Source organism: Tauraco erythrolophus, chromosome 5 (genome assembly GCF_009769465.1).
Source record: "Tauraco erythrolophus isolate bTauEry1 chromosome 5, bTauEry1.pri, whole genome shotgun sequence".
NCBI classification, from domain to species: Eukaryota; Metazoa; Chordata; class Aves; order Musophagiformes; family Musophagidae; genus Tauraco; species Tauraco erythrolophus.
Genome location: NC_141469.1, coordinates 83,174,480 through 83,198,236, shown reverse-complemented (window position 1 = coordinate 83,198,236; position 23,757 = coordinate 83,174,480). Strand labels below are relative to the sequence as shown.

Genomic DNA, 23,757 nt, shown 5'->3' with positions numbered 1-23,757 from the left:
GATTTGTTTCCATGTTCCATGCATCTTACATTTACTTCATGAAAATGAGGACACAAACGGGAAGAAAGGAAAACTTCAGTCAGACACTGCTTTAGAAACACTGCGGCAGAGGCCAACGTCCTTCAGTTCTAGAAGTCACTGAATTTCCCTTTTTATCTTTTCTTTTTTTTTTTTTTTTTTTTAGTCAAAATAAATCTCGGGGCTAGTGTACAAAGTGCAGGACCGACCCACTTGAGGAAGCGACTTTAAAACCGAGTTACAACGGCACCATCCCATTCACCAACTGGACCTTCATCTCTTGAAGGCTGTTCATTATCTTCTTCTGGTGACCAACAAGTGTCACTCCCAGCCGCCTCAAATCCCTGTGGGAGAAAGGAGACGTTGGTTCCAGGGACCACTCAGGCACACGCCGCCGCGCGCACCACGCGCCGCACGCGCCAATGCTGCTGCCAGCGCCTACCTTTTACCATTGGTGGCTCCCGAAGCCAAGTGTAGTGGGCAAGTTTAATTTTCCCCATTTTAAAAATTTTTTAAAGGCTGACAGCATCTCAGAGAGGTGACGTGATTTGTCCGAGATCACCTTGCTGGCCAAGGAGAAAAGGTGGACAGCAAAATGTCAGCATTAGCTTTGGCCAAGGACTCTGCTAGATGTGAAAAGTCCTACTTCCAAGAGAAAAGCCATGTAAGACCTGTGTTGCAGTTTCCTCTTCTCCTGGGAGAGGCTGGTATTTGAGCTCTGATACAAGCAGCGAGGAGTGAGGTCAATCCGCGCTTCCTTCCTCTTCGGACTAGGCAAAGCCAAAGATACACAAACTGCAATCCTAGAGCCAGCTCCTACCAAGAGCTGAATGGCACAAGCCTCAAGCATGGCCACCACCCCGATGACCCCTAAAGTCAACACTAACGGCAACGCAACTTCCCTCTGGGCCTTTGCAAATCTTCCTGTAAACTCAAGTTTGATATTTTTTTGTTTTGTTTGTGATTTCTACAAGCATTTGTGTTGAGTCTCTCTGTTACAGGAAAGCTGCAAAATGAAGTAGTTTATCTGAAATGTAGGAGTAGGAGGAAAGTTTGTTTACTCAGAAGCTCAGCCTTCTAAAATTTAGGTGTATAGATGAAGGTAATCACCAAGGTTCATGTTGATGGTGTGAAAGAGGCACCTCCAGGGGACAATTTATCTCATTGAAAGACAGGAAAGGGACAAGTCACCCCCTGGAGAGACTACAGCAGGACCTTCGGCGATCGAATTCAATGACACATCTAAAGCCAGGTGAGGCCATGAGTTACGGCAGAGTATTATTGCAGGGACTTCTTTCTAGGGGGAAAAGTATTAACAAAGAGACTGTAGGTAAAAAAGCTTGGAAGAAACATCAAGACAGGCGCATCTGTGTTTCCAAGACAAGACACAGAGACTGTTAAGAGAAGCAGTTCGACTTGAAGGAGATTGGTGTTTTGTCTGAAGACTTCCACTAAAGAAATATCAGCCTCTTGCTTTCTACCTCCAGGCTGGGCTGAATAAAGGACGTTTCCAAAGCAGGGCTCTAAGTTTTGCAAACACACGTGTGAATCCCAGAGCTGCTGACACCCTGTGCACAAGTCTTTCAGGAGAAAGCTCGCCATCGACAGCCAGTAGGACATGACCTCCTCAAACATGTAGGTGGTTTCTGGAAACCACACTGGCAGGGCTGGTGCGTGCAAGGGCTGGGGATCGCCAGAGACACCCAGGACCCCAACCATCACCTAAGACATATTGCAAACCTGGCCTACAGCTCACAGCATGGCTGTACGCTGGACCACAGACGAACACATGCAACGACCACCAAAACACTTCCATGTAACGTTGTGGGAGCTACCCATGGAGGTGTACCTCTCTCTAAGCAGCTTCACGTTCTGGACAGAGACTCCTTTGTGAATACAACCAACCATCCATGTCTGAAAATCACACAGATGAACGTTGCTTTCAATAAAAAGCAATCCCGAGTGAAGGTTTATATGTTAACACATAAGCTGGTTGGAGCCAAAAGCTAGATCTGTTGTTCTCCAAGGATTGTCACGCTTTCAGCCTTTTGATTTGGAAAATACCAGATTTTCTGCTCCAGGCTAAACACTTTGTGTCATTATCGTACACTTTTTCAGCGATGCATCTCGCCGATGCATAGGGGAAATCACAATGTAAGGAGCATGGAGCAAGGGAGGTCAATGAGACACATCAGCAACGCTCCTTACCTGGCAGAGAAAAGGCTGCAGCATCTGCAAAAGGTGTCTACCATCTCAGGGGGACATGCTTTCATTTCTGCCTCCACTGAATTGTGAAACTAGTTCAGCAAGCCATCTTAATAACGAAGGAAAATGTAGTAATGCTATTGTTACATGCAATTTATTTTATGTACACAGCACAGTTGGAAGTTCACACCAAAGATAAAAAAAAAAAACAAACAAAAACCAACTCAGTATAGGACCTGATTTTTAAAAGAGACAACATCCGTCTTCCCCCTGCTGAGTGCTGCTTTGCTGGCACTTTTTGAAAATTCAGCTTTTTTTTTTTTTTTCCCCAGGTATCCAAAGTGCAAGCTGAGCTATTTTGAAAATCCAGCACCACATATTTCACAGATGTATCATTTCTGATACTCTTGCATGTCATGCAGAAAAAAAAATAGCCTGAAACTATGAGAAAGGCATGTACATCTTGGCGTTTCACACGCAGCTCCATCAGTCTAATAAAAAACCCCCTACTCACTACACAGCTTTTTTTCCCCTCATAGTATCCCCTTAACTCAATATCCTTGAGGAGCACCTCATTGATTTACAAGAGAGAAATAAGAAAAAGGAGTTTCTGGTTTCAATCCATTAGCTGCTCACCAGGGGCTCCAGTTTACTTTTTTTGAATATCAAATCCTCTCGAACGCGAAGCCACCGGCCAAAAGCATGACGACTCCTCAGAGAGGGGGAAAAAAACCTACCGTGGGGTCTTTCACCTCCACAAAGACGGACCAGAAGACAACAGCTCCTGAGCCAGATGCTCATCTAGTATAAAATCAAAAGCTTTATTCAAAAGCATTACAAAGTTGGCAAGAAAACTTTCCAAAAACCGCCTAGAGAACGCAGGAGCTTTAATTCCCGTTTTTCAAGCGTGACTCACAGCACGTTGCACCTTCCCCTGCATCCAGCGCTGAAGGACTTCAAGCGGCGCAAGGCAGAAGCCAATTTTAAACAAAATTGAGTGTGCAAACCAGCTGGTTTGGGGACAAAAAAAAATCAAATTCTGTGCCAAAGGGCTGCAAAACAACTGTTCTCAAGCTCCAGTCCAGAGCTGCCTGGCTCACGTTACCGCAGCCAACTGGTAATTATACTGGGCTCGGCTCCGCAGAGGAGATGTGTGTGGGTATCTACTGGGGCGTTGCAATAAAAACGTGCAATTCCCTGCAAGAAAAGGCATAACTAAGACCCGAGTCAAACGACACTTGTGATCAGGATCCAGGCTGCACCGTGCCGTGCGAGTGGCCCGACCCTCGGCGTTGGGTTTCGTGTGCGCTGCTGCAGCGGCGGCACGGGTGCTCCCCGAGGCCGTAGAGATACTGGTGTGCTGTGAGGTCTCCCTGCTTCGAAATGCTTGACCCCCACCAGCAACGAGACAACTTTTATTCTTGTTTCAGGGAGAAGTCTCTCCTTTTCACTTCTTTTTTTCATTGGCATAGGGTTGAAAATGGAAACAGTCAGGAATTGGAATCACTTGCCAACGCAGTACTAAAAGGCCAACCTAAGTTGACCAAAAAGTCAAGGCTATAAAGGGGAAAATTGGTGTCGGCTCATCCCAAACAGGCTGCATGCAGCTGCACGCACGCTGATCTCCTACCACCACCTTTGCACAAAAGTCCAGCTGCAATGTGACAGAGACGACAACGGTGTCCCCTTCCCTGCAATATCCTCCACTTGCAAGGGTTGAATTCACGGTCTCCACGTTGTAAGAAATATAGTTAAAACATTTTATTTACAAACAGAACTACTTACACACCAGGGACCAGTTTGTCAAACACAGTGTAGACTAGGACTGGATTGCCACATAAAATACAACCCCCCCTCACCAGCCAGTTAGTCATACAAGCAAAAGGTTCCTCAAAGATCTCCGTGGCCGGCAGCCATCAACCTGCCACAGACATTTTGTATTTCAACTCCCATCCAGGCCAGATATCACCACTCTTCTTCACGTGGTGTAACTCTACATTGCCCGTGCAGACTGGGACTACTCACGGAGTTAGTTTGACGAGTTTCCCCTCATCAGTCTGCATGAGGGGAAAGAAGAATAACCTCAAAGACCTTCAGAAGATGCTAAAGAGAGAGGAATCCACTTGCTAGGGACTTTTGCATGAAACGAGGACTTTAAAAAAGAATAATTTTTTTTTAAGAGTTCATCTGCTCTTATTCGTTATTCCCGTCCTACTTGATTAAGAGATAAGAATTGGTTTGTTCAGAAGCAGACATAGTATCACAATCTCAGGACTGAAATTTCAGGTTAAGAATAAGCATCTAGAGCAGGTGAACTCTTAAACGCTCTTCATCCAGTATAACTTTTAATAAATAATTTATTTTATTTTAGAAGGAAAAAAAAATATACAATGCAAAGCAACACAGCACATATTATTACAAATATTCAGAGCTCTTCATCTAATAACAAACAACAGGGTGTCCTGAGATTCAGTGAGTACAGATCTTTCAAAAGGTGGAAGTATGTAGTCCACATGGTTAGTAATTGGTCCAGTCAAGGATCAGACTGAAACTCATGTCATGGATCTATCTATTCTTGAGTATTGTCCTGGTAAAGTTATTCTTGCAGTGGATTGAAAGAGCTCCAGACACACTCAAAGTCACTAGGTGGTCCAGAAGTTTAAAGAGCAGGTCTGGTCCACTGGAAAGGTTGCCTTCAAGTCTGATATCCAGTTGGAAAGAAGGGGTGGAGGGTGAGGCTCCACTTTTCACAAGGTGATTCGTCCCTTTGCAAGAATTAGAGCTAAATGTAGAAATCACTCTTTGTTTGAACACACACATTTTCAGGTCTTTGCTTAAGCAGGCAGAGCTCAGGACTTGGGGCGATTATTCACCACTTTTAGCTTTATAATGCTTTCAGAAATTTGTCACTAATACTACTCTTTTCTGGAATAAATGCATCAAGTCATCAGTTTGAAAGAAGCAGGGCAGCAATCAGGATTTTGCTTTGCATGCCAGTGGGGGAGATTTTAAAAAAATGCTGAACATCTACCATCTCAACCAGGTCCTGTAAAGAGGCCACAAGCTGGGCGCCTACAGTCACCAGTCCCGTCAGCGTTATGGCCAATCCTTCCTACAGCACTAGTAATTTTTTTAAAGTAGATTTTAGGAATTCTTTACACTCATAAGCTTTTTTTTTCCTGCCTTTTCTGGCAGCATTATCCAGTTCCCCTTTCTCCACCTAATTTTTACATCTGCCTCCTACGCAGTTTGCGGAAGATCATTTTGGATGGTATTTGAAGGCAACCTCTTAAATTGTAAAGAATGTTTTACTTATGTCATTTGGGGAAAGCAAGGTACTTTCTGATGTTCAGATCATCTTTTCACCTGATCCCCCCAAGTCCCAGCTCTGGAATATACTGAACAGTTGCCTCTATTAAAAATGACAAGGAACATTTAACCTGAATTCTCCTTTGCAGAGTACAAAATGTTTTGTTGTTCCCTTTTATGGGGAGAAAAAAAAAGTGAAAACCTCCAGAAAACCAAAACCCCCACTATATTAACCTTTAAAGAACTTTGCTCGTTCCGATGTTTATTTTCTGGAGAACCCATGAGAGTCTCAGGTAAACGCACCCAGGAGCCATTTCTCTCCCTTTCTTTGTTGATTTTAAGGGCAATCTGCCAGTTTACATCAGCCTGAGCATGAGGTTTGGGTCTTCAACACGGGACACCTTTCCTCTTAAACCACTATGATGGTTTCTCATTTTTTAACAGCTGAGAATCTGGTCTCTTTTCTTTTTTTACTATAGCTGAGAGGGATAAGATAAATCTTGATTTTGATGATTGGTTGGCTTTTTAATGAATCTTCCACAAAATATTTTGGTTTTCACCAAAAATAGACCCAAGTGGGGTCAAGCCTTCTTGCTAAGCCATCACTGCAACGCAAAGATACGTGGGCTGAATTGTTCAAGAACCAAGCCTGACTCATCTCTGACCAAGGCAGCTGGGGGTGGAATTTACTTGCTAGCATGGATAACTAACTTGTTGGAGTTAGTTTCAATCTTTTTTCAGTTTAAACCAAAATGCAAGATGGATTCATGAAATGTCTCCCAAACCCAAATAAAACCCAGAAGCTCCCTCAGGCTCGCAGGCATCAGCTCCTCTGCACTGCTGTGAAAGTCCAGAAGAAAGCTGAAGCTGAGCAGCTCAGACATGTTGTCTCCACTGGGGCCAGTAAAGGACCAGAGCAGGATGACATTTGTGCTATAGAGAACACACTGGGACCTGGTGGAGGGGGCCTTAGTGGCAGTTTGCAGCTGGTGAGGGTCAGGTCATCTCTGGCAGCTATAATCTTATTCAGAGACTTTTAAACCAACTTACCTTTCTGGCTAGAACTGTAGAGACAATGGATTTCTTGGTTCACTGCCAATTGGAAAAAGCATTTGGAAGTACTTTTTGGGTAGTCCGAAAAGATTTTGGGGGATACTTTTGAAATTTCTGGAATACTAAAGAGTAAATATAGGGAAGTATTCAAATTTTTAAGTCAAATGAAGGAGATAATTTCAAGGAGATAATTTCCACTCAAGAAAATGGGAGGTTAGGAATAGTTTTGTTAGCGGGATGGGACACTAAGACTGTGTCAGCACAGAGGGATGCTAAGACTGTTTAAAGCTACGTAAGTGAACTTCTAATTGGCTATCAAAAATGACCATTCATTTAGGCTTGAACTCAACATTTTCTCTGACTTTTTCTGAAGCGAAAAGCATTTCACTTCTGAGGATTTCTTCTAGAGCTCTTGAAATTGCATAAAATTCTAAAGAGGAACAAACTGGAAGCTTTTGTTCAACCTAATTTGCTTCTCTGATATGACTAATTCAGCCAAAAAGCAACAAGTCTATGGTATGTTTTAGACTATCTGCATTTTCTACCAGAACTTGCTCTGATTGTAAGACTGAGGTGGCACAGTAGAGGCAAACGCTTCAACGTTTTCATTTGCTCTTAAATTACTGTCTCATCCTATCCTTCCACTTCCCACTCACCCTCTGGCTAGGTCTTTCTGCCATGTGGACTCTGACCACGCTGGGGATGGACCTCTTCCTTGGCCAACGTTTGTAGATCACCAGTCTAAATGGAGCCCCGAAGCCTGGTGTTTCTGGGCACTGCCATATCAGATGAGTAGGTAAGGGACCGTGGAGTCCTCAAAAGCCAAAGTAACACGGCACGTAATTGCTGGACTAGGCTGGGAAACTGCATGTAAGAGTCTCAGGCACCCAAAAAAAAGAGCTAGATTCATAGATTCATAGATTTCTAGGTTGGAAAAGACCTTAGAGATCATCGAGTCCAACCATCCCTAATCCCCATTAAACCATGCACTCTGACTCCCTAGACAGTCACTGGAGAAGATTTAATCCCTAGCTCAGGATTTTCACATGAATGCCTGAAGATAGACTGGATAAGTCCGGGTGTAAGGGATTTGATGATGTGAATGGAGCAAATAAAATCGGAGTGACAGCAGATACGCTCTTGCAGTCCCTCCATGCTTGCTACATGAAACTGAACTCCCTGGAGATGTCACCAACCTGCATCATGTGCAAAGGACCTCCTACCCTGTGCGGTGAGCTCCACAGCAAGCCCTGTGGCCAACAGGAGAAACGCTGTGGTTCTGTGAGGAGTGGGGATGTTTCTTGTTTTATTCCTAATGCTTGGCACCAATTCTGTATGTGCCCTGGCAATCTGCATGTGGTCAGAGGAGCCACAACCTTCTCCAGTATAATCCTTCCCATTCTGCATTAACTCCTGCAGTAAACTAAGCTCAAATTAACCCAGTTGGAAAGGCAGGCTTTGGGGCGAGTTTGAGTAAGCAGCAGGAGGAGAGTACAGACATAATTAGACAAGCAAGGCAGGCAATTAAAGGTGGAGCATAACAAATCAGTACCCTCGAAGCATTTACCAAGTCACCTGAGTGCTGTCGCCCCAGCTGCAGTCATACCCACGTGCAAAAACCAAGGGCACATTCAGAAGGAATGGGCTGCATCCAAAGCAGTGTGGCCAGCAGGTGTAGGGAGGTGATTCTGCCCCTCTGCTCTGCTCTCCTGAGACCCCACCTGGAATACTGTGTTCAGCTCTGGAATCCTCAACACAAGAAGGACATGGAGCTGCTGGAACAGGTCCAGAGGAGGCCACAAAGATGATCTGAGGGCTGGAGCACCTCTGCTATGAAGACAGGCTGAGAGAGTTGGGGCTGTTCAGCCTGGAGAAGAGAAGGCTCCGGGGTGATCTTATTGCAGCCTGCCAGTACCTAAAGGAGGCCTACAGGAAAGCTGGAGAGGGACTTTTTACAAGGGCATGTAGTGATAGGACAAGGGGCAATGGCTTTAAACTGAAAGAGGGCAGATTTAAATTAGATATAAGGAAGAAATTTTTCACTCAGAGGATGGTGAGGCAGTGGAACAGGTTGCCCAGAGAAGCTGTGGCTGCCCCATCCCTGGAAGTGTTGAAGGCCAGGTTGGATGAGGCTTTGGGCAACCTGGTGTAGTGGAGGGTTTCCCTGCCCATGGCAGGGGGGTTGGAACTAGATGATCTTTGAGGTCCCTTCCATCCCAAACCATTCTGTGATTCTATGATTCTAAGGAAGAGTGTCAGCCAAGGAGCCTGTCACCTCAAGCTGTGGGTTTGCTGATGCTCTTCTGTTGGCATCGGCTGTATCTATGCTTATTTTTGTTCATGTTGAATACCATTTCCACGTCTTACCAGGCTTGACTGCCCACTTGGTTATGTCCAGATGAACTGTGAAACCAGCTAATCCAGTGTAAAGCCAGCATGCTTGAGCGGGGACTCTAGCTCCTATACATTTACTAGTACAGTGGGTTTTTTATTTATCGTTAACCCCAGATAATTAACTGCTCTTACGTCGAGAGGACAGCCTGGCAATTGTTCAAACTCAAGCACTAATGCCTGTGAGTAAAGAAGCCAAAGTACTGGCTGCCAGTGTAGTGACCGCAGGTTTTAGTCGTGCCTGCACTTGTTGTCATCAATACAGATGCTAAAAGAGAAACTGCTGACTGCAAACAAAGGGTAATGGTTTCCCGTCCTGCAGCCTCATCCCTACATATTTTTGAATGGTTTGTCTTCCCCTCCTCTGCAATTCCAACAAATGAGGTGAAAATGATCTGGGTACTACTCACTCTAGGGTCACTTGAGCCACAGCATCCATCGAACTGTATCCATTCTCCATGAAGATCTCCGTGTACCGGCCCATTTTGATGGCTTCCAGCCACTCACCCACTGACCTGTAGGCACCACTCCCGACTGGACTGTGCTCTACCAACAGATTTGATACTCTAAAGACAAGCAAAAACAGAGAAGCAAACAGAATCAGTATCGAGATGTACCCAACGCGACTCAGTTGCTCGCATTTTTATATGGAAGGACGATTCTCTCGTCGTATTTTCAGTGATTGCTGCAGCCTAAATCCTCCCAGCAGGCTTGATGTGCAACGTATCAAACATACCGCTTCATCTGGAACTTCACCCACTTTCGAGTAAGCTCCTGCCATCTCTGGCCCTCACTGCAAGCAGAAAGAGGAGGAGAGGACTAGCATCCACCCCCATTACCTCTTGCCCACAAAGAGGCTCCTCCGATCAGTCTTACTTCAGTCTTTGGTTCCACTCCTCCCGCTCTGTTTTCCCCCTCCTCCTTTAAAGCTCATAATTAACTTAAGACAGCCCAGAGCCTGGCAGCTGAAACCCAAATGACATTTCCCAGCAGCGGCCATCAACGGCAGGCTGCCGTTAACACTTCGGGGGCTGCTCCCGCAGAGCCGGGCGGGGATTTCGGATGCGGGCAGCATCCATCCGGCGAGCCCTGCAGAGAGCAGCAATGCTCCAGCCACGCTCCAGCCCTGAAACCAGAGGCAGACCCTCGCTCAAGACCTCGCCGCAGCAATCGCTACCTGCTCGGTTATGCCACGCACGGAAGAAGCAATTCAGGCATTCGAGAGTTGTAGAACACTGGAACAGGTTGCCCAGAGAGGTGGTGGATGCTCCATCCCTGGAGACGTTCAAGGCCAGGTTGGACGAGGCCCTGAGCAACCTGATCTAGTTGGAGATATCCCTGTTCCTTGCAGGGGGATTGGACTAGATGGCCTTTGTAGGTCCCTTCCAGCCCTAACCATTCTATGATTCTATGATTCTAATAACCCTTCCCCGCGGCAGAAACACCGATACAGTACCTGGCACAAGCCACCCGTGCCACGTACGGGGCCACCACCCCACTAATGATGCGCAGAGAGCAAAGGGGTCCAAGGTCAGCCATGAAAGGAACTAGATTTGTCCCCTGCTTTGTAAACCAGGACATACAGCTAACAGAAGCCTTGCATAAAGATTATTACCCAAAGGTAGAAAAACGTTTTCTGGGTCAGCCTCTGACGGTGAGAATTACACTTAAAAGACTTTCAACTGGAAGGAGAGCTGGGATATTATATTATTATAGCACTTCAGGAATCTTCATATATTTTATGAGCACATTAGTATTATTTGTTTATTTAATAGCAATGCTGAAGGGTCCAATAAAATGTGAATACTTGCAGTACCGAGAACATAATGGCTTCCCATAACATTTTATACACATGAGGAATTCAAAACTCCTAAGTAATCATAACGAGAAGTGGATTTTCATCACTAATGTCAGGAGGTACCTACTGATATGCACACGCTGTAATGTTGAGAGTGACTTCCTCCCTTATTTGCATTAATGAGAATTTCCATAAAGAATACATTACATATATAAAAAAATCCTTTACACAGCTGCTGTATGTTGAAATTATGATTCATTTGAAATTACTATGGTCTGGGCATGGCAATCCATGATTGTAGAAACACAGTCCCAAAGCCTGGCTGTTCAGGTGCTCCATCCACAGGGAAGACACCCGCAGCAGCTCTGAAAAGGAGGCCTTTGGAATTGCATGAACCTGTTCATGGAATAAAACATCAGCAAAGTGCTTAGCAGCTCAAGGAAAGGGTTTGCTGCCTGTTTTCCTCTTTTCTGGTATAACAGTTTGGTATAAAAGAGTGCATGAACCACCACATAACAGGCCTGGAAAATGACTGAACTGAAAAGAAAAGAGAAACGTGACATATTTTATGCTGTCATAAACCTTTTCCTGCAGGTTTGCTGGGACTGACATTACATCCAATTGCTAATAAGAGCAATTTCTTCTTCAGATGGTAAACGATGCATGTAAAATAGCCCAAGGAATCGGATCTAGCTTGTATTTAAAAATTAACTGAGATTTTATGTTTCTTCTCTTCCAGTGCATGAGATGCCACGTGTGAGGACATGCCAGCATGGGGATGTGAGGTCCGGCTGCAGCAGGCAGGGAGGTCCAGGGCCACCTGCAGCTGTGTAAGACTCACGTGGAAGGTGCAGAGACAGATGGGTCTAAGCTCAAAACAGTACATCTGCTTTGGTCCACACCAATCTAACCTCATCTTTGAGCTCTGGAGACCCCAACACAAGAAGGACACGGAGCTGCTGGAGCGGGTCCAGAGGAGGCCATGAAGATGATCTGAGGGCTGGAGCACCTCTGCTATGGAGACAGGCTGAGAGAGTTGGGGCTGTTCAGCCTGGAGAAGAGAAGGCTCCGGGGTGATCTTATTGCAGCCTTCCAGTACTTAAAGGAGGCCTACAGGAAAGCTGGAGAGGGACTTTTTACAAGGGCCTGTAGTGACAGGACAAGGGACAATGGCTTTAAACTGAAAGAGGGCAGATTTAGATTAGATATAAGGAAGAAATTTTTCACTCTGAGGGTGGTGAGGCACTGGCACAGGTTGCCCAGAGAAGTTGTAGATGCCCCATCCCTGGAAGTGTTCAAGGCCAGGTTGGATGAGGCTTTGGGCAACCTGGTGTAGTGGAGGGTGTCCCTGCCCATGGCAGGGGGGTTGGAACTAGATGATCTTTGAGGTCCCTTCCAACCCAAACCATTCTATGATTCTATGATCTTATATCCCTCTTATTCCTGTCCAAGGAAAACGACATTTCTTTTTATTCCTCCTATGAGACTAAGCTTTTCTGAAGGGCCTCTTCCAGTGTTAATCAGGGGAACTCCGCTGCTATCAGTGCAGCAGCGATGATTTATACACATCACTCCTTCATGACCTTGCAAGGGACCGAGTGATTAGCAACACAGATAGCTCAGAAGTAATGCTTGTGTGCTTACAGCGAAAAAAAGAAAAAGCCTCTCCAAGACTCCAGTATGGTGGAGACTCCGATACTAAAACTCACTAAAAAATATTTATCTCTTTTTTCTCAAGTGCAGCTTTATTTCTTGACTGTATTTACCTTACTTGTAGCTGTGCAGCTATTCAGATTCACGTTTAATTGCACACCGGCTGCTCTATTCACTTAATGTGGTTTTAGCAAATGGTTTGTGTACAGCTCTTTGGGAACCACAGAGATCCTCTCGTGATTACCAAGGATGTCAGAAGTGGCAGTGGCAGCTAGCACGCCTAGGAATACTTGTGGGAGGAGGCACTTGGGACATCTGTGAGCTTTGCACATGCTAAGAGTTTCCCCAAGAGACGTTCTTCATTCCTATTACCAAGATAAAGTCAACAGGCAGGTAATTTGAGCAGCATTCCCTGTCTGCTCCATGCACTCAACTCTTGCCCTCTCTAACCTTGGGGTAGAGCACAGGTAGCTTTATCATAGACCTATAAATACTGCTGAAACTCCCGTTTCTGAAAAACAGGCCACAGTAATTTTCTTTGTGGCAGCAGCCCTGCATTTATAGAGTAACTGAAGTGCTCACCTGCCTGCCAATTTCGACAGAAAGAGTTGATTTGGGAAACCTCGCCTGGACATAATGAAGCTGGAGGAACATCCACCCACGTATGCGGGCAGGCTAAATAACGAGTGGCAACTCAACCCCAGGGGCAGGTATTCAGACAAGGATCTCGCCCTGAGAAATGGCTCTGGCCCGAGTTTGTACCTGCTTGATGCATTAACCAACGTCTTCAAGCTGCTTGGGTTACGGATGAGCTTGTCCAACATGCTGACAATTTCGTCAAACTTGGGCCTGCTGTTGCGGTCCTTCTGCCAGCAGTCGAGCATTAGCTGGTAGAGAGCAGCAGGGCAGTCCATGGGACTTGGCAGGCGATAGCCTTCCTCCACGGCTTTAATCACCTACGGGAGACAAAACACGAGCCTGATGAGTTGCTTTTCTTCCTCTCGCCTTTTTCCCAACCAAAAAATTGACTTAGAGAACTCTGGGACCAGCAACATGCTCACGTAAAAGTCCCACCGCCCCTCAACTCTGCACATAAGAACCAATCCCAGTAAACCCCACTATATTTCATATTTTCTGTGGGACGGGTTGAATAACTTCATTTTTGGTGACTGCAAAATGAATCTGGAAAGCCAAGGCACTGCTGCAACGAAGGGGCCAGATCATCAGGTTGCACTTGTTCAAAGCTCAGCTGAGGTCTGTAGGTTATGTTGCAGGAAACTCCAGGAGCCTATCCTAAGCCCGAGGGAAGCAGCCTGCAGGGCTTTCTGGCATCTTCTTGGAGTGCAGTGATTTTGTTTATTCAGATGTTGGCTGCTTTTTAAATGAAAAGGCATGTGCTAGACCACAAATTTGTATTACTGTAATAAAAGTCTGACTGTATTTCAAAAGAGACTTTGAATGCTAATTGATGGATAGATTCTAGGCAGAGGCAGAACAACCATCTCATATATCATTCAATACTGTCTGGGTCTAGTCATTTCTTCGTGTGGCCACATTTCTGCCAGGAATTTCAAATGTCAGCCCAGGAGTATGTAAATTAAAACCAGGGGAGGGTTGTTGCACTGATTTCAAATACAAACCATCTATGGTTCTATATCTAAAACAAGTGGCATGCACATGTGCTGCCTGCCCTCTTGAAAGGCAGAAATGAATAAATGAGAGCAGGATTGAAGAAAGCAACTTGTTTTCCCCAGTTTGAGGCTGATTTACAGCAGGGCTCCGAGCCTAGCAGCTCCTATTTAGAACCATCACAATTTTCAGGAGAACATGGCTCGTGTTTCAAGCCACAAGGGTCTGTGGCTGCGCCAAGAGAGTCCCAGCAGCCTATCTTCACACCCTCTACTCCCAAGACTCCTTGACCAAAAGGGGCTGGAAGCAGCTATTTGCCATGTGGAAAACCACAGCGCCTCACTGTTGGACTCCAAGGACTGCCTCGGATGCCATTCATTCTAGGCACCATCTCTTGATTTGAAAACATCCTGTATTTAACAAGAAGGCTCCGTGGTTAGCATGGAAGTCGTTTTCTCAACCTTTAGTCCCTGCACGAGCGGTACAGGAAGAGCTGCGTCAGGTTGGCGTTGCGTTTCAGAAGGCTCTGAAATTCAGGACCCCATGGATCGCTTTCAAGTTGTCCTCCACCACAGGGCTTTTTGCCAAGTGGAAGAGTCCCAGGAATGAGCCAGGCTGGCTGAGCAGCAATGGCAGGAACCTTGAACTCCCTAAGGAGACATATAGTAGAGAAGAAGTTAGGCGAGGCTTTGGAATCTTCTCCAAGGGTAGTGAGCACATCTGAAGATCTGGCCCACAAGACCAGATCTTTTTGCACCCATCTAAGATTTCATCTGTCGGTGGAGCAGTTGCACTGCTCTGCACCCAACCTGTGCTTGCAAAGCAATCTCTTCTACAGCCTGGCTTTTGCTCACAGCATCAAAAACCAGCCCCCTCCTCCATGCTATCTGCATTGTCTGTTCTTCACATCATGCTTTTCAGCTGGTCCCTGATACCAAATTTGCAGCTGCCCTGTTAAAAGCCTCAGTGTGGCACAGCCACAAGGACGTTATTTGCTGTGTCCATGTCTGTATTTATAACAATAACGGATTATCCTCCAGCTGTAGCACAAAGAAAATAGTAGCAAGACGAGGAGCAGACCATCTGGCACCAGCTCAGAATATCTGAACTACATCTGCAATGGGGTTATGCATGTTTGATATTCCTGGCAGTAACATCACAATCAATAGCGTTAACTCAATTTACAGGATGTCATTCGTTCTGGTGATACAACGTAAACGATATCAGAATCCTGCAAGGAGCTAGGATGCTGAAATACGCTCTTGTGTCTGAAGGTGCCTTGGGAGTCTGGCAATAAGAGGAGAAGAAGAAAGAAACAACAAAGCCCAAGTCACTTGTAGCCACCACAATGCTTTGAAAATAAGAAAGGCACATTTGCTGTTCCATTCATTGGTGTGTACTGCTTTGTAAGTCTTGAAGAGCTAAAATTGGCACCTATAAGGAGGCATTTTTGTCCCTGTTCCTCTTCTGGACAAGCACTACTCACTTATGGAGTGGGGTGACTGAATTGAATGTTTGGGAGAGGACAATTTGGGATAGTCTATTCCAGTAAACCAAGGCAACACTTTTAGCTCTGCGATTTCATAAAACCATCAGTCTGAAGACTAAAAAGAAACCACTGTGATCATTTAGCTTAGCAACCTGTGTAACCCAAGCCACAAAATTCCTCTCAACAATTCCTGCGTCAAAGCCTTATCTCATGGCCGAGTGGAAGCATGTTTTCAGAAGGCCATCCAGAAACCAGCACGACTTTAAAACATGGGGTTTTGCAGTTACAACGCTGCCTGCCCTGCGGTATTGCGTCTCCTTTAAAGCAATCCAGATGTAACATGGCCAGAATAGTTCTGCTCATCACTGACTCTGCTTGCAAACTATGTGCTTTAATTACAAGCCATGCAACAAGAAACTCTCACGCAACGGAGTCCGAAATTCTTGTGAGCAGAGCCCCCTGGTCCTCCGCACGAAAGCCTCTGTATCTAACACCAGTAATTCCTCTGCCAACACAAGCAGGGGAGGAAAGAAGAAGAGGAGGGAGGCCTTCAGAAGATGAAGGAGGAAGGCACAAATCGCATGAGGAACATGCCAGAACACTGAATGAAGCTTCCTGGGCCACCAGCATCCAGGCACTTGCCACCTGCACATAGGCAGAGAGGTAATGCAAGCAAAGCCTGCGCAGGAACTGATGCTCATAAACACCTCACTCATCCTCTGCTTTCTGCTTCTTCTCAGGCAAGTGTGAAATTCACCCTGTGCCCCTCAGCACACGGAGACATTTGGGCTTTTCAGAACAGCTTTGCAATGTGTGGATGTTCATGGCGTTACGATCCAGACAAGGGACTCCCCTGACCACGGAATGTTACTTCACTGGCACCAGCCTGAATCTTAGCCTGGCATTTACTGAACAACATCTGTGCTGTGCCAGTGCATCAGCATTAAGGATAGTTACAGCACTCGGTGTGAACGAAAGAGTTTGGCTCTCAAATTGCTGCATTCTCTGCACAGGCTATGGAAGAAAGTCTCTGTATTTGATTCAGATAAATCCCTGCATGGACACATGCTGCTCTGTCAAACTCCCTGCAAACGAGACAGCCTCAGCAATGCAGAAGCGGCGGGGCATTCATGCCAAACGACGCGTTCGTCTCCCTGGCAAGAAGCATGGCGTGACTGCCTCAAAGGTACCGCTCATTTCTGCGCCTGGGCTCGAAGCGAGATGAGACAGCAGCTCGGCGTGACAGGTAGTAACATCCACTGATGGCAGAGGCCCGCAGACGAAACACAGGAGAAGCAGGAGGCTCAGCCAGTGCAACGGCAGAAAGTCACACAGACAAGGACATTGCTCAGAAAAGAAACAAGGATGAAACATCAGGTGTTGTGAGCAGAGGAAACCCACGGCGGAGCAAGGACCTGCTTGCTTTGCCCAGCCTGCAGCGGCATCTCCGTGGGCGGCAGGGCTGCAGAGATGAAGTGGGAGGGATGAGGAATGACCACGCAGATTGGTGTGTTTTTTCCCTGCATAGCAGAGCTGCTTTGGTGGCCCCACATGCCTCATGGTGACCCCCACCTTGTGTCCTAGCTGGCATCCTCCAAACGTCATGGTTTTCAGGGATGTGAAGAGGAAGGAGTGGCCTAGAAAATCTGGCAACCCCAGGCTTAAATATTTTTAGCCTTAGGCAAGGACAGATGTTTACAGTGAGCCCAGGGTAGGAGGTAGCCTTGCAGTAGGATCAAGACATCCTTTCACAGGCTGGGTCAGGGCTGCAGTCAGGAGGGGACAGTGTCCCCAGGCATCTCCCTGTTTGGAGATGCCTTGGAGGGTGGCCTTGAAGTCTGAGGCTCAGGGGGACACTGGAGCCCAAGAGCAAGGAGTCACAACTCGAAGGGTGCTGTACAAACCGTGGGAGCTTGCGTTAGCACAGTCTTACAAGATGCTCACAACAGGAGCAAAACTATGCTCTCGAGATCAGCAACTCAAGGGCAACTGCGACGCAGCTCTCTGGACTGCTGTCACTAGATCAAATCACCCAGCTTTTGTACAGGGAAACAAAGCTCTTACCATGACTCCCTCGAGTTTCTGCTTTACATGGCAGCGGGGGTTTGAGCGCACGATTGAAACGCTGCCAGTTATCAGCATCTATCCCCTGGCAGACCTTTGTCATTAAGCAGAGGAGGGACAGGCTCCAGCTCTAACAGCATTAGTGAAGCTCCAGCAGTCTGCTGGGGAAAGCAGGCTTGCCTCTGTGCAGACACATTTCCAGCCCGTTCTGGGCTGCTGCTGCTGCTAAAAAAGAGCATCAAACGGGAAGATGGTTTTTGTCCGGCGTGGGGGAGCAAAGCCATTTTTACAGCAGCTCTCCTCCTCTGGTCCCCATCCTGTCTCTCTGCAGAACGAACGCCGAGCCCGCACAGTCCCATCACGCGGCAGCTCTCGCACGTGCTTACGTCTTGGTTTGTCATTTCCCAGTAAGGCCTCTCGCCGTAGGACATCACCTCCCACATCACGATGCCGTAGCTCCAGACGTCGCTGGCCGACGTGAATTTGCGGAAGGCGATCGCTTCGGGTGCTGTCCATCGGATGGGGATCTTCCCTCCCTAGAAGGAAAAGGAAAAAAAAAAAAAAAAAAAATCCCCAAAACCAGATTGCAGAGGTGGGCAGAGAACATACAAAAAAGGACGAAACAGCACTTCTTAGAGCACGGAGGGATGTTATTTTCTCTCTGGAAAGAGACATCGAATTTTAAAGTAAATCTGTTTGACAGCATGGGGCCCCTTTCCACATTATCTCAGCCCATAAGCATTTGTAGGCTGCCTACTAATTGGCTGTCCTGAAGGTTTGTTGTTTGAATGCTGCTTGAATGCTGGGACATGGATAGGATCAACATCTCAATTATGTTGCAGGGGTTGGTCGGGGAATACAGTTCCTCCGTTTCTGAGAGCGAGCGGGGGAGGAACAGACAGCTCTGAAGCCAAGGAAGACTTTGATCTAACGAGGGCTTCATGCAAATTGCTGTGGAAGTAATGCCTTTTTTTTTTCCTTGCTTGCCTTTTTTTTTTTTTTTTTTTAAAATGAGGTCCCAATCCTGGAGAAAGATCTGTGTAGCAGGCGCCGAAATCTGTGTGTGCAAAGACCAGCCTGCTGGCCTCTGCGGCGGGACGGAAAATGATGCTGCAGCTGTCAAATGTGCTTTGCTGCTTCCTTTTCCCCTTTCTACTGTTTTGGAAATCAAACTTCAGCCCAGCTCTGAGAAGGAAGAGGAAGGGAAAGGGGAATTTGGACTAAGGAATACTTCTCTCGTTGGTTTTAAAGAATTGTCTCCCTTGATTTATATCAAAATATATTTTACCACAAAGTCCCTTCCTCTCAGTGTTGAGCTAAATATTGGAAGGTCTCCTGAATGTCCTCCTAATAGTGTTTGTTATTGGAAAAAGGTAGAATTTGGAACACGTTTTCAAATCAAATTTTGAAAAGTCCCTTCTTCCAATAATTATTTATTCACAGGCTTATCAGCGCATGCCTTAAGTGACAGGCCCGATTCTCAGCAGTGCCAATTAGCACATGGCAGCACGTTGCAGGGCTGGCCAAGAGCCCTCCAGCCCGCAGGGAGGCTCCGGTCCAGCCGTGCACTGAGTCTCGTCGCAGGGCCGTGACTGCCAAGAGCTGAAAGGCCTTTCCCAGATCTCCGTGAGAACTGGGAACGTGACCCAGTGAGCTCCCACCGCCCGTAAAACAATACCTTTGGAAAAACAGGCTAATAGGACACATCCAGGGATGCCAATCACTGCCATGGCTATTGGAGGCTCTCTCCAAGCCTGTGCTGCTGAGGATGGGTCCTGCCCACCCCCTCTCTGCAGCGCCGGGGCCACGTGGCCTCGCACTGGGATGGGTCGGCTGATGCCCTAAAAGGATGGATCAAGGATGGAAAGGATGGATCAAGGATGGAAAAGGGCAGAGTGCTGAGGCTGGAGCAGCTCCTTCTCAAGCTGGGGGAAATTACCCTCAACAGGGTAACATTGAGGGCAATGTGCATCATTTGCAACGGGCATTACACGCTTACCACTGTTTTCATAGATTTCATAGATTTCTAGGTTGGAAAAGACCTTAGAGATCATCGAGTCCAACCGTCCCTAATCCCCATTAAACCATATCGCTAAGTAGATCATCCACCCTATTCTTAAACACATCCAGGGATGGGGACTCAACCACCTCCCTGGGCAGCCTATAAATGGATCAAATGGATCCAGAAGACCATGGCCAACATCTCTGCTTGGATGTCTACGCAAAGCACTTGCTCTTGCTCTTTCCTCCCTTTGGTATTCACCAAAGAGGACAGAATAGAGCTGGGAGCACAGCACCTTTGTGAAGTTTGGTATTTGACTCAAGTGCCCAACATGGACTTCAAAATTATTAGCCAAGTTCTGCCGTATGTGACCATCCCCACTAGAAAGTTACAGGCATTTGCAAAATTAATCTGACAACGATTAACTGGTAACACCTGGTCAAACCCTTGTGCGCACTTAGAGGCTCTGGATTTGTAGCAATCTCTTTGCTAGAGAGCCTGAACACCAAAACGTGGCAGGGAATACATTTTTCTTGAGCTCAATCAGTTCAGTATCCTCATAACTCACCCTGGTGGTGTACGCTGCTTCGGGGTCATCTTCTAGGACTCTGGAGAGGCCAAAGTCTGACACCTTGCAGACCAAGTTGCTGTTGATTAGGATATTCCTGGCAGCCAGATCTCTGTGTACGTAACCCATGTCAGACAGGTACTTCATTCCTGACGCGATGCCTCGCAGCATCCCGACCAGCTGAATGACCGTGAACTGCCCATCGTTCTTCTGCAAAAGGAAGGAGACGTTTGATCAGCCGAGAGTCTCTGCACCCTCGGCGTTGCGTGAGCATGAATAAAAATGCAAAGGTAAGTCCCTGGGGAAGAGAAACAGGGAAATTAATAATTCATTACTCTCATGCTCTGACCACGAAGCTTTTCCAAGTTTCACTGTTTGGATTAGGATCTCTAGAGACAAAGCTAAGGAAATGTAGTTCTTTTAACTGGAGATCAAGGAGCGAGCTATTTCCACTGGTGACTGATAGAGAGACCATGACTGGGAGTGAACACATGTAGTTACGTGTATAAAGGCACTGGGGTGGGCTGTCTCCGAGTCAGCCAACTGAATGGCACCAAGTTGCAGGGAAATCCTACCTGCAGAGGTCCACATGTGAATGTTTTGGGGTAGGGGCTCTTCCTCATGTTGCCACACCACGTTTCTAACCACTTCCTCTATCCTCCCTTCTCTGGCTCTTACATTTCGTGGAAAAACTCTGACAAGTCCTGGGGTTTGCCATGACGCAGTGTGGATGTGCTCTTGAAACGCATCAAATTTTGCAAGATAAGCTAATCATTTCCATGCAGCAGACTGCCTTCTAAAATAAACATAACACCCTCCAATTTATTCTTATCTGCTTCTATCAATGCACGAACCAAGTCCTTCATGATGCTGTATAAAAATAGATCAAACAGACAACTGAGTTACTCCTGCCTCCAGACAGCATCAACAGCTGGACTAGCACACAGCAAACATTTTCACTGACATTAACCATCTGCAAAGAAGCCAAACTTCAACCAAGGTCCTCCTGGAAAAAGGATGCAAGTATTACCTTTAAAAATGTATCTAGAGAACCATTCTCCATGTACTCAGTCACTATCATTACCGGCTTGCCTGGAAAAAAAAGTACATGAGTTTGTTAGCAATTTTTTAAAAAAGCACGAACAATAATAAAGTCTTTTGGTAATGCAACTGAATGTGAACATACAGCCATGCAACAGTAAATCTACACTGAGACACTGCTGTCCCAGAAGAATGACAACAGCTTTTGCCAGAATATATGTAGAAATAGGGGAATCGAGTAGGAGAGAATGAAAAAGTACGCATGAGTTACGGGTAAGGTACCAAGTGCTAGAGTTTTCAGATGACGAAGACAGGCTGAGAGAGTTGGGGCTGTTCAGCCTGGAGAAGAGAAGGCTCCGGGGTGATCTTATTGCAGCCTTCCAGTACCTAAAGGGGGCCTACAGGAAAGCTGGAGAGGGGCTTTCTACAAGGGTGTGTAGTGACAGGACAAGGGACAATGGCTTTAAACTGAAAGAGGGGAGATTTAGATTAGATCTAAGGAAGAAATTTTTCACTCTGAGGGTGGTGAGGCACTGGAACAGGTTGCCCAGAGAAGTTGTAGATGCCCCATCCCTGGAAGTGTTCAAGGTCAGGTTGGACGAGGCTTTGGGCAACCTGGTGTAGTGGAGGGTGTCCCTGCCCATGGCAGGGGGGTTGGAACGAGATGATCTTTGAGGTTGCTTCCAACTCTAACCATTCTATGATTCTATGTTTGAGGAAGAGGTTGCTAGCCAAATCCAGGCAAGCTATGCACAACCTTCTCCTCATCTCTGTGAACAAGCTGAAAGCTTGCAGAGGCCAAACTGTACACAGCTACTTCTTTGGACTCTTTCCTACAGCTTCAACACTCCGAAATAGCAACAGGAGCCCAACAGGAGCAACGTGGATGATCTGAAGCAGCTGAGCTTGGTAGCCACCAAAACCAAGACCAGGAAAGGATGGGATTACATCCCTTGTAATTCAAGTAATCCCATGTGACTACCTTTGTAAACACATCTGGAAGTAAGAAAAGGAATATTTATGCTGCAGAACAAAAGCGAGTTAAGCATCGAACGAGTGAGAGTGGAAATCAAAATAAAAGTTCTTAACAAAAGACTTGGTCTCCTATTGTTGACAGGAATAATAATGTTTTTCCAAATCCATTTGATTAATTTTCATGCCCGAGTCATTTTAATGGTAATTATATATAGTTTTTGCTCAGTTTTTATATCTAATTTCTCGCTAGCTTGCCACAATGACATAGCAATAATTAATGTGGTGTGCTCCAGTCCTTGTAAATTCAATGAAATCTTATAAGAACATGTAAATTATTTTTTATTTAAATCAATTTCCATTAGCTAGCACGAAGCACAGACAAAAGAGGACCTGTCAATTATTTGTAAAGTGCATTATAAATGTCTTTCGTAGAAATGATCAACGAGAGCTGCCGCATGTCACAACACGCGTGTGAAGGTAAACGCTCCTACAAATCAGCCCATGGGCTCCCACTTAGATTGGTCTTAATCTTCCCACTTTCCTGTTACCTTACCTATTTGCCTAATTTACTGCTTAATTATCTACATAATAAAGGTAATTGTAAACTTGTCAATCAAAACAGTGATTGTTGTGCAGATACTACTTTTGCAACCTGAGGGACCTGCGTCGCTTCAGTTCTTTTAAGTTGGTATCACAGCTACTTCCCGAGCTCGAAGCTTGCCAAAAGGAGTATTTTTGATACGAGAAACACACCTCAGGGCCACGAAAAATATCCCACACAAAATAATGGGCCCCATCTCCAAGAATGACAGCCGTGTGTCTCCATACAACACGGGTGGCATGCAGGAGGGAAGAGAGATCTCGAGTGATGCTGCTACAGGTTGGCAAACATGTCAGTGGCTATGCAGGGAAGGCAAATCCCAGGTATATCTCAATTTTTTTTCAGTTTCTTATTTTTAAACACTAAACCCCCGACTGTAGCACGGGGTCCCTTATTTCTAACACTTCAAGGCAGCGTTGCAGCAAGACTGGCATCTCGTTATGCCACCACCCCGGGGGACCTCCTTCAGACTCCTGCCTTTGGTTGCCATCAGAGAAAAGAAAATAAAATTTCTGGCACTTATGTTTCATTATCTGACTGCTGCAGGTTGACAGTAATCGTGGAATAAATTAGCCCCATATCGAAGAGCATGGAAATGAAGACACAAATAGAGTAACTTTCAACAAAGTAAATTAAAAGTAAACATCAGCTTTCTAAAGCGCTGGGCTGATGCTCCGTGCCAGCAGGGCTCCCTCCTGCTGGCATTACAGGGCCACAAAATGTGGGTAGATGTCATTCATGCCAAAGCATTAATGCAACGTGCCCACCATGAGCGCCCAAACGAGATGGGAAGGAGAAGAGCCCAGTCATTACCTTTGCAAAGCAGAAATAGCCAAGGGCTTTTCTGCACGGAGGCAATGAAGACGATTAATCCAAATTAACTAAGGTGTGCATTTGAACTAGATGAGTTAAGTGGTATTAAGCCTCTGCCCGGATATTCTCATTCAGAATTAAAAATGGC

At 46.1% G+C, this 23,757-nt stretch overlaps 1 protein-coding gene across 5 annotated transcripts in view; it reads right to left on the bottom strand.

Moving 5' to 3' along the window:
* Positions 1–256: 256 nt before the first annotated feature.
* Positions 257–23,757, bottom strand: part of EPHA5 (EPH receptor A5) — a 187,145-nt gene continuing 163,644 nt past the window's right edge. For 4 of the 5 annotated variants that reach the window (XM_086611754.1, XM_086611756.1, XM_086611755.1 and 1 more), the window contains 6 exons: positions 21,210–21,271; positions 20,180–20,389; positions 17,996–18,145; positions 13,190–13,383; positions 9,387–9,542; positions 257–362 (listed from right to left, as the gene is read on the bottom strand). In XM_086611754.1, coding sequence (XP_086467880.1) covers positions 257–362; positions 9,387–9,542; positions 13,190–13,383; positions 17,996–18,145; positions 20,180–20,389; positions 21,210–21,271 — 878 coding nt within the window. Of the gene's footprint in view, positions 363–4,788; positions 5,006–9,386; positions 9,543–13,189; positions 13,384–17,995; positions 18,146–20,179; positions 20,390–21,209; positions 21,272–23,757 lie in introns of those variants that run through there. The other variant, XM_086611752.1, reaches the window with a different exon arrangement.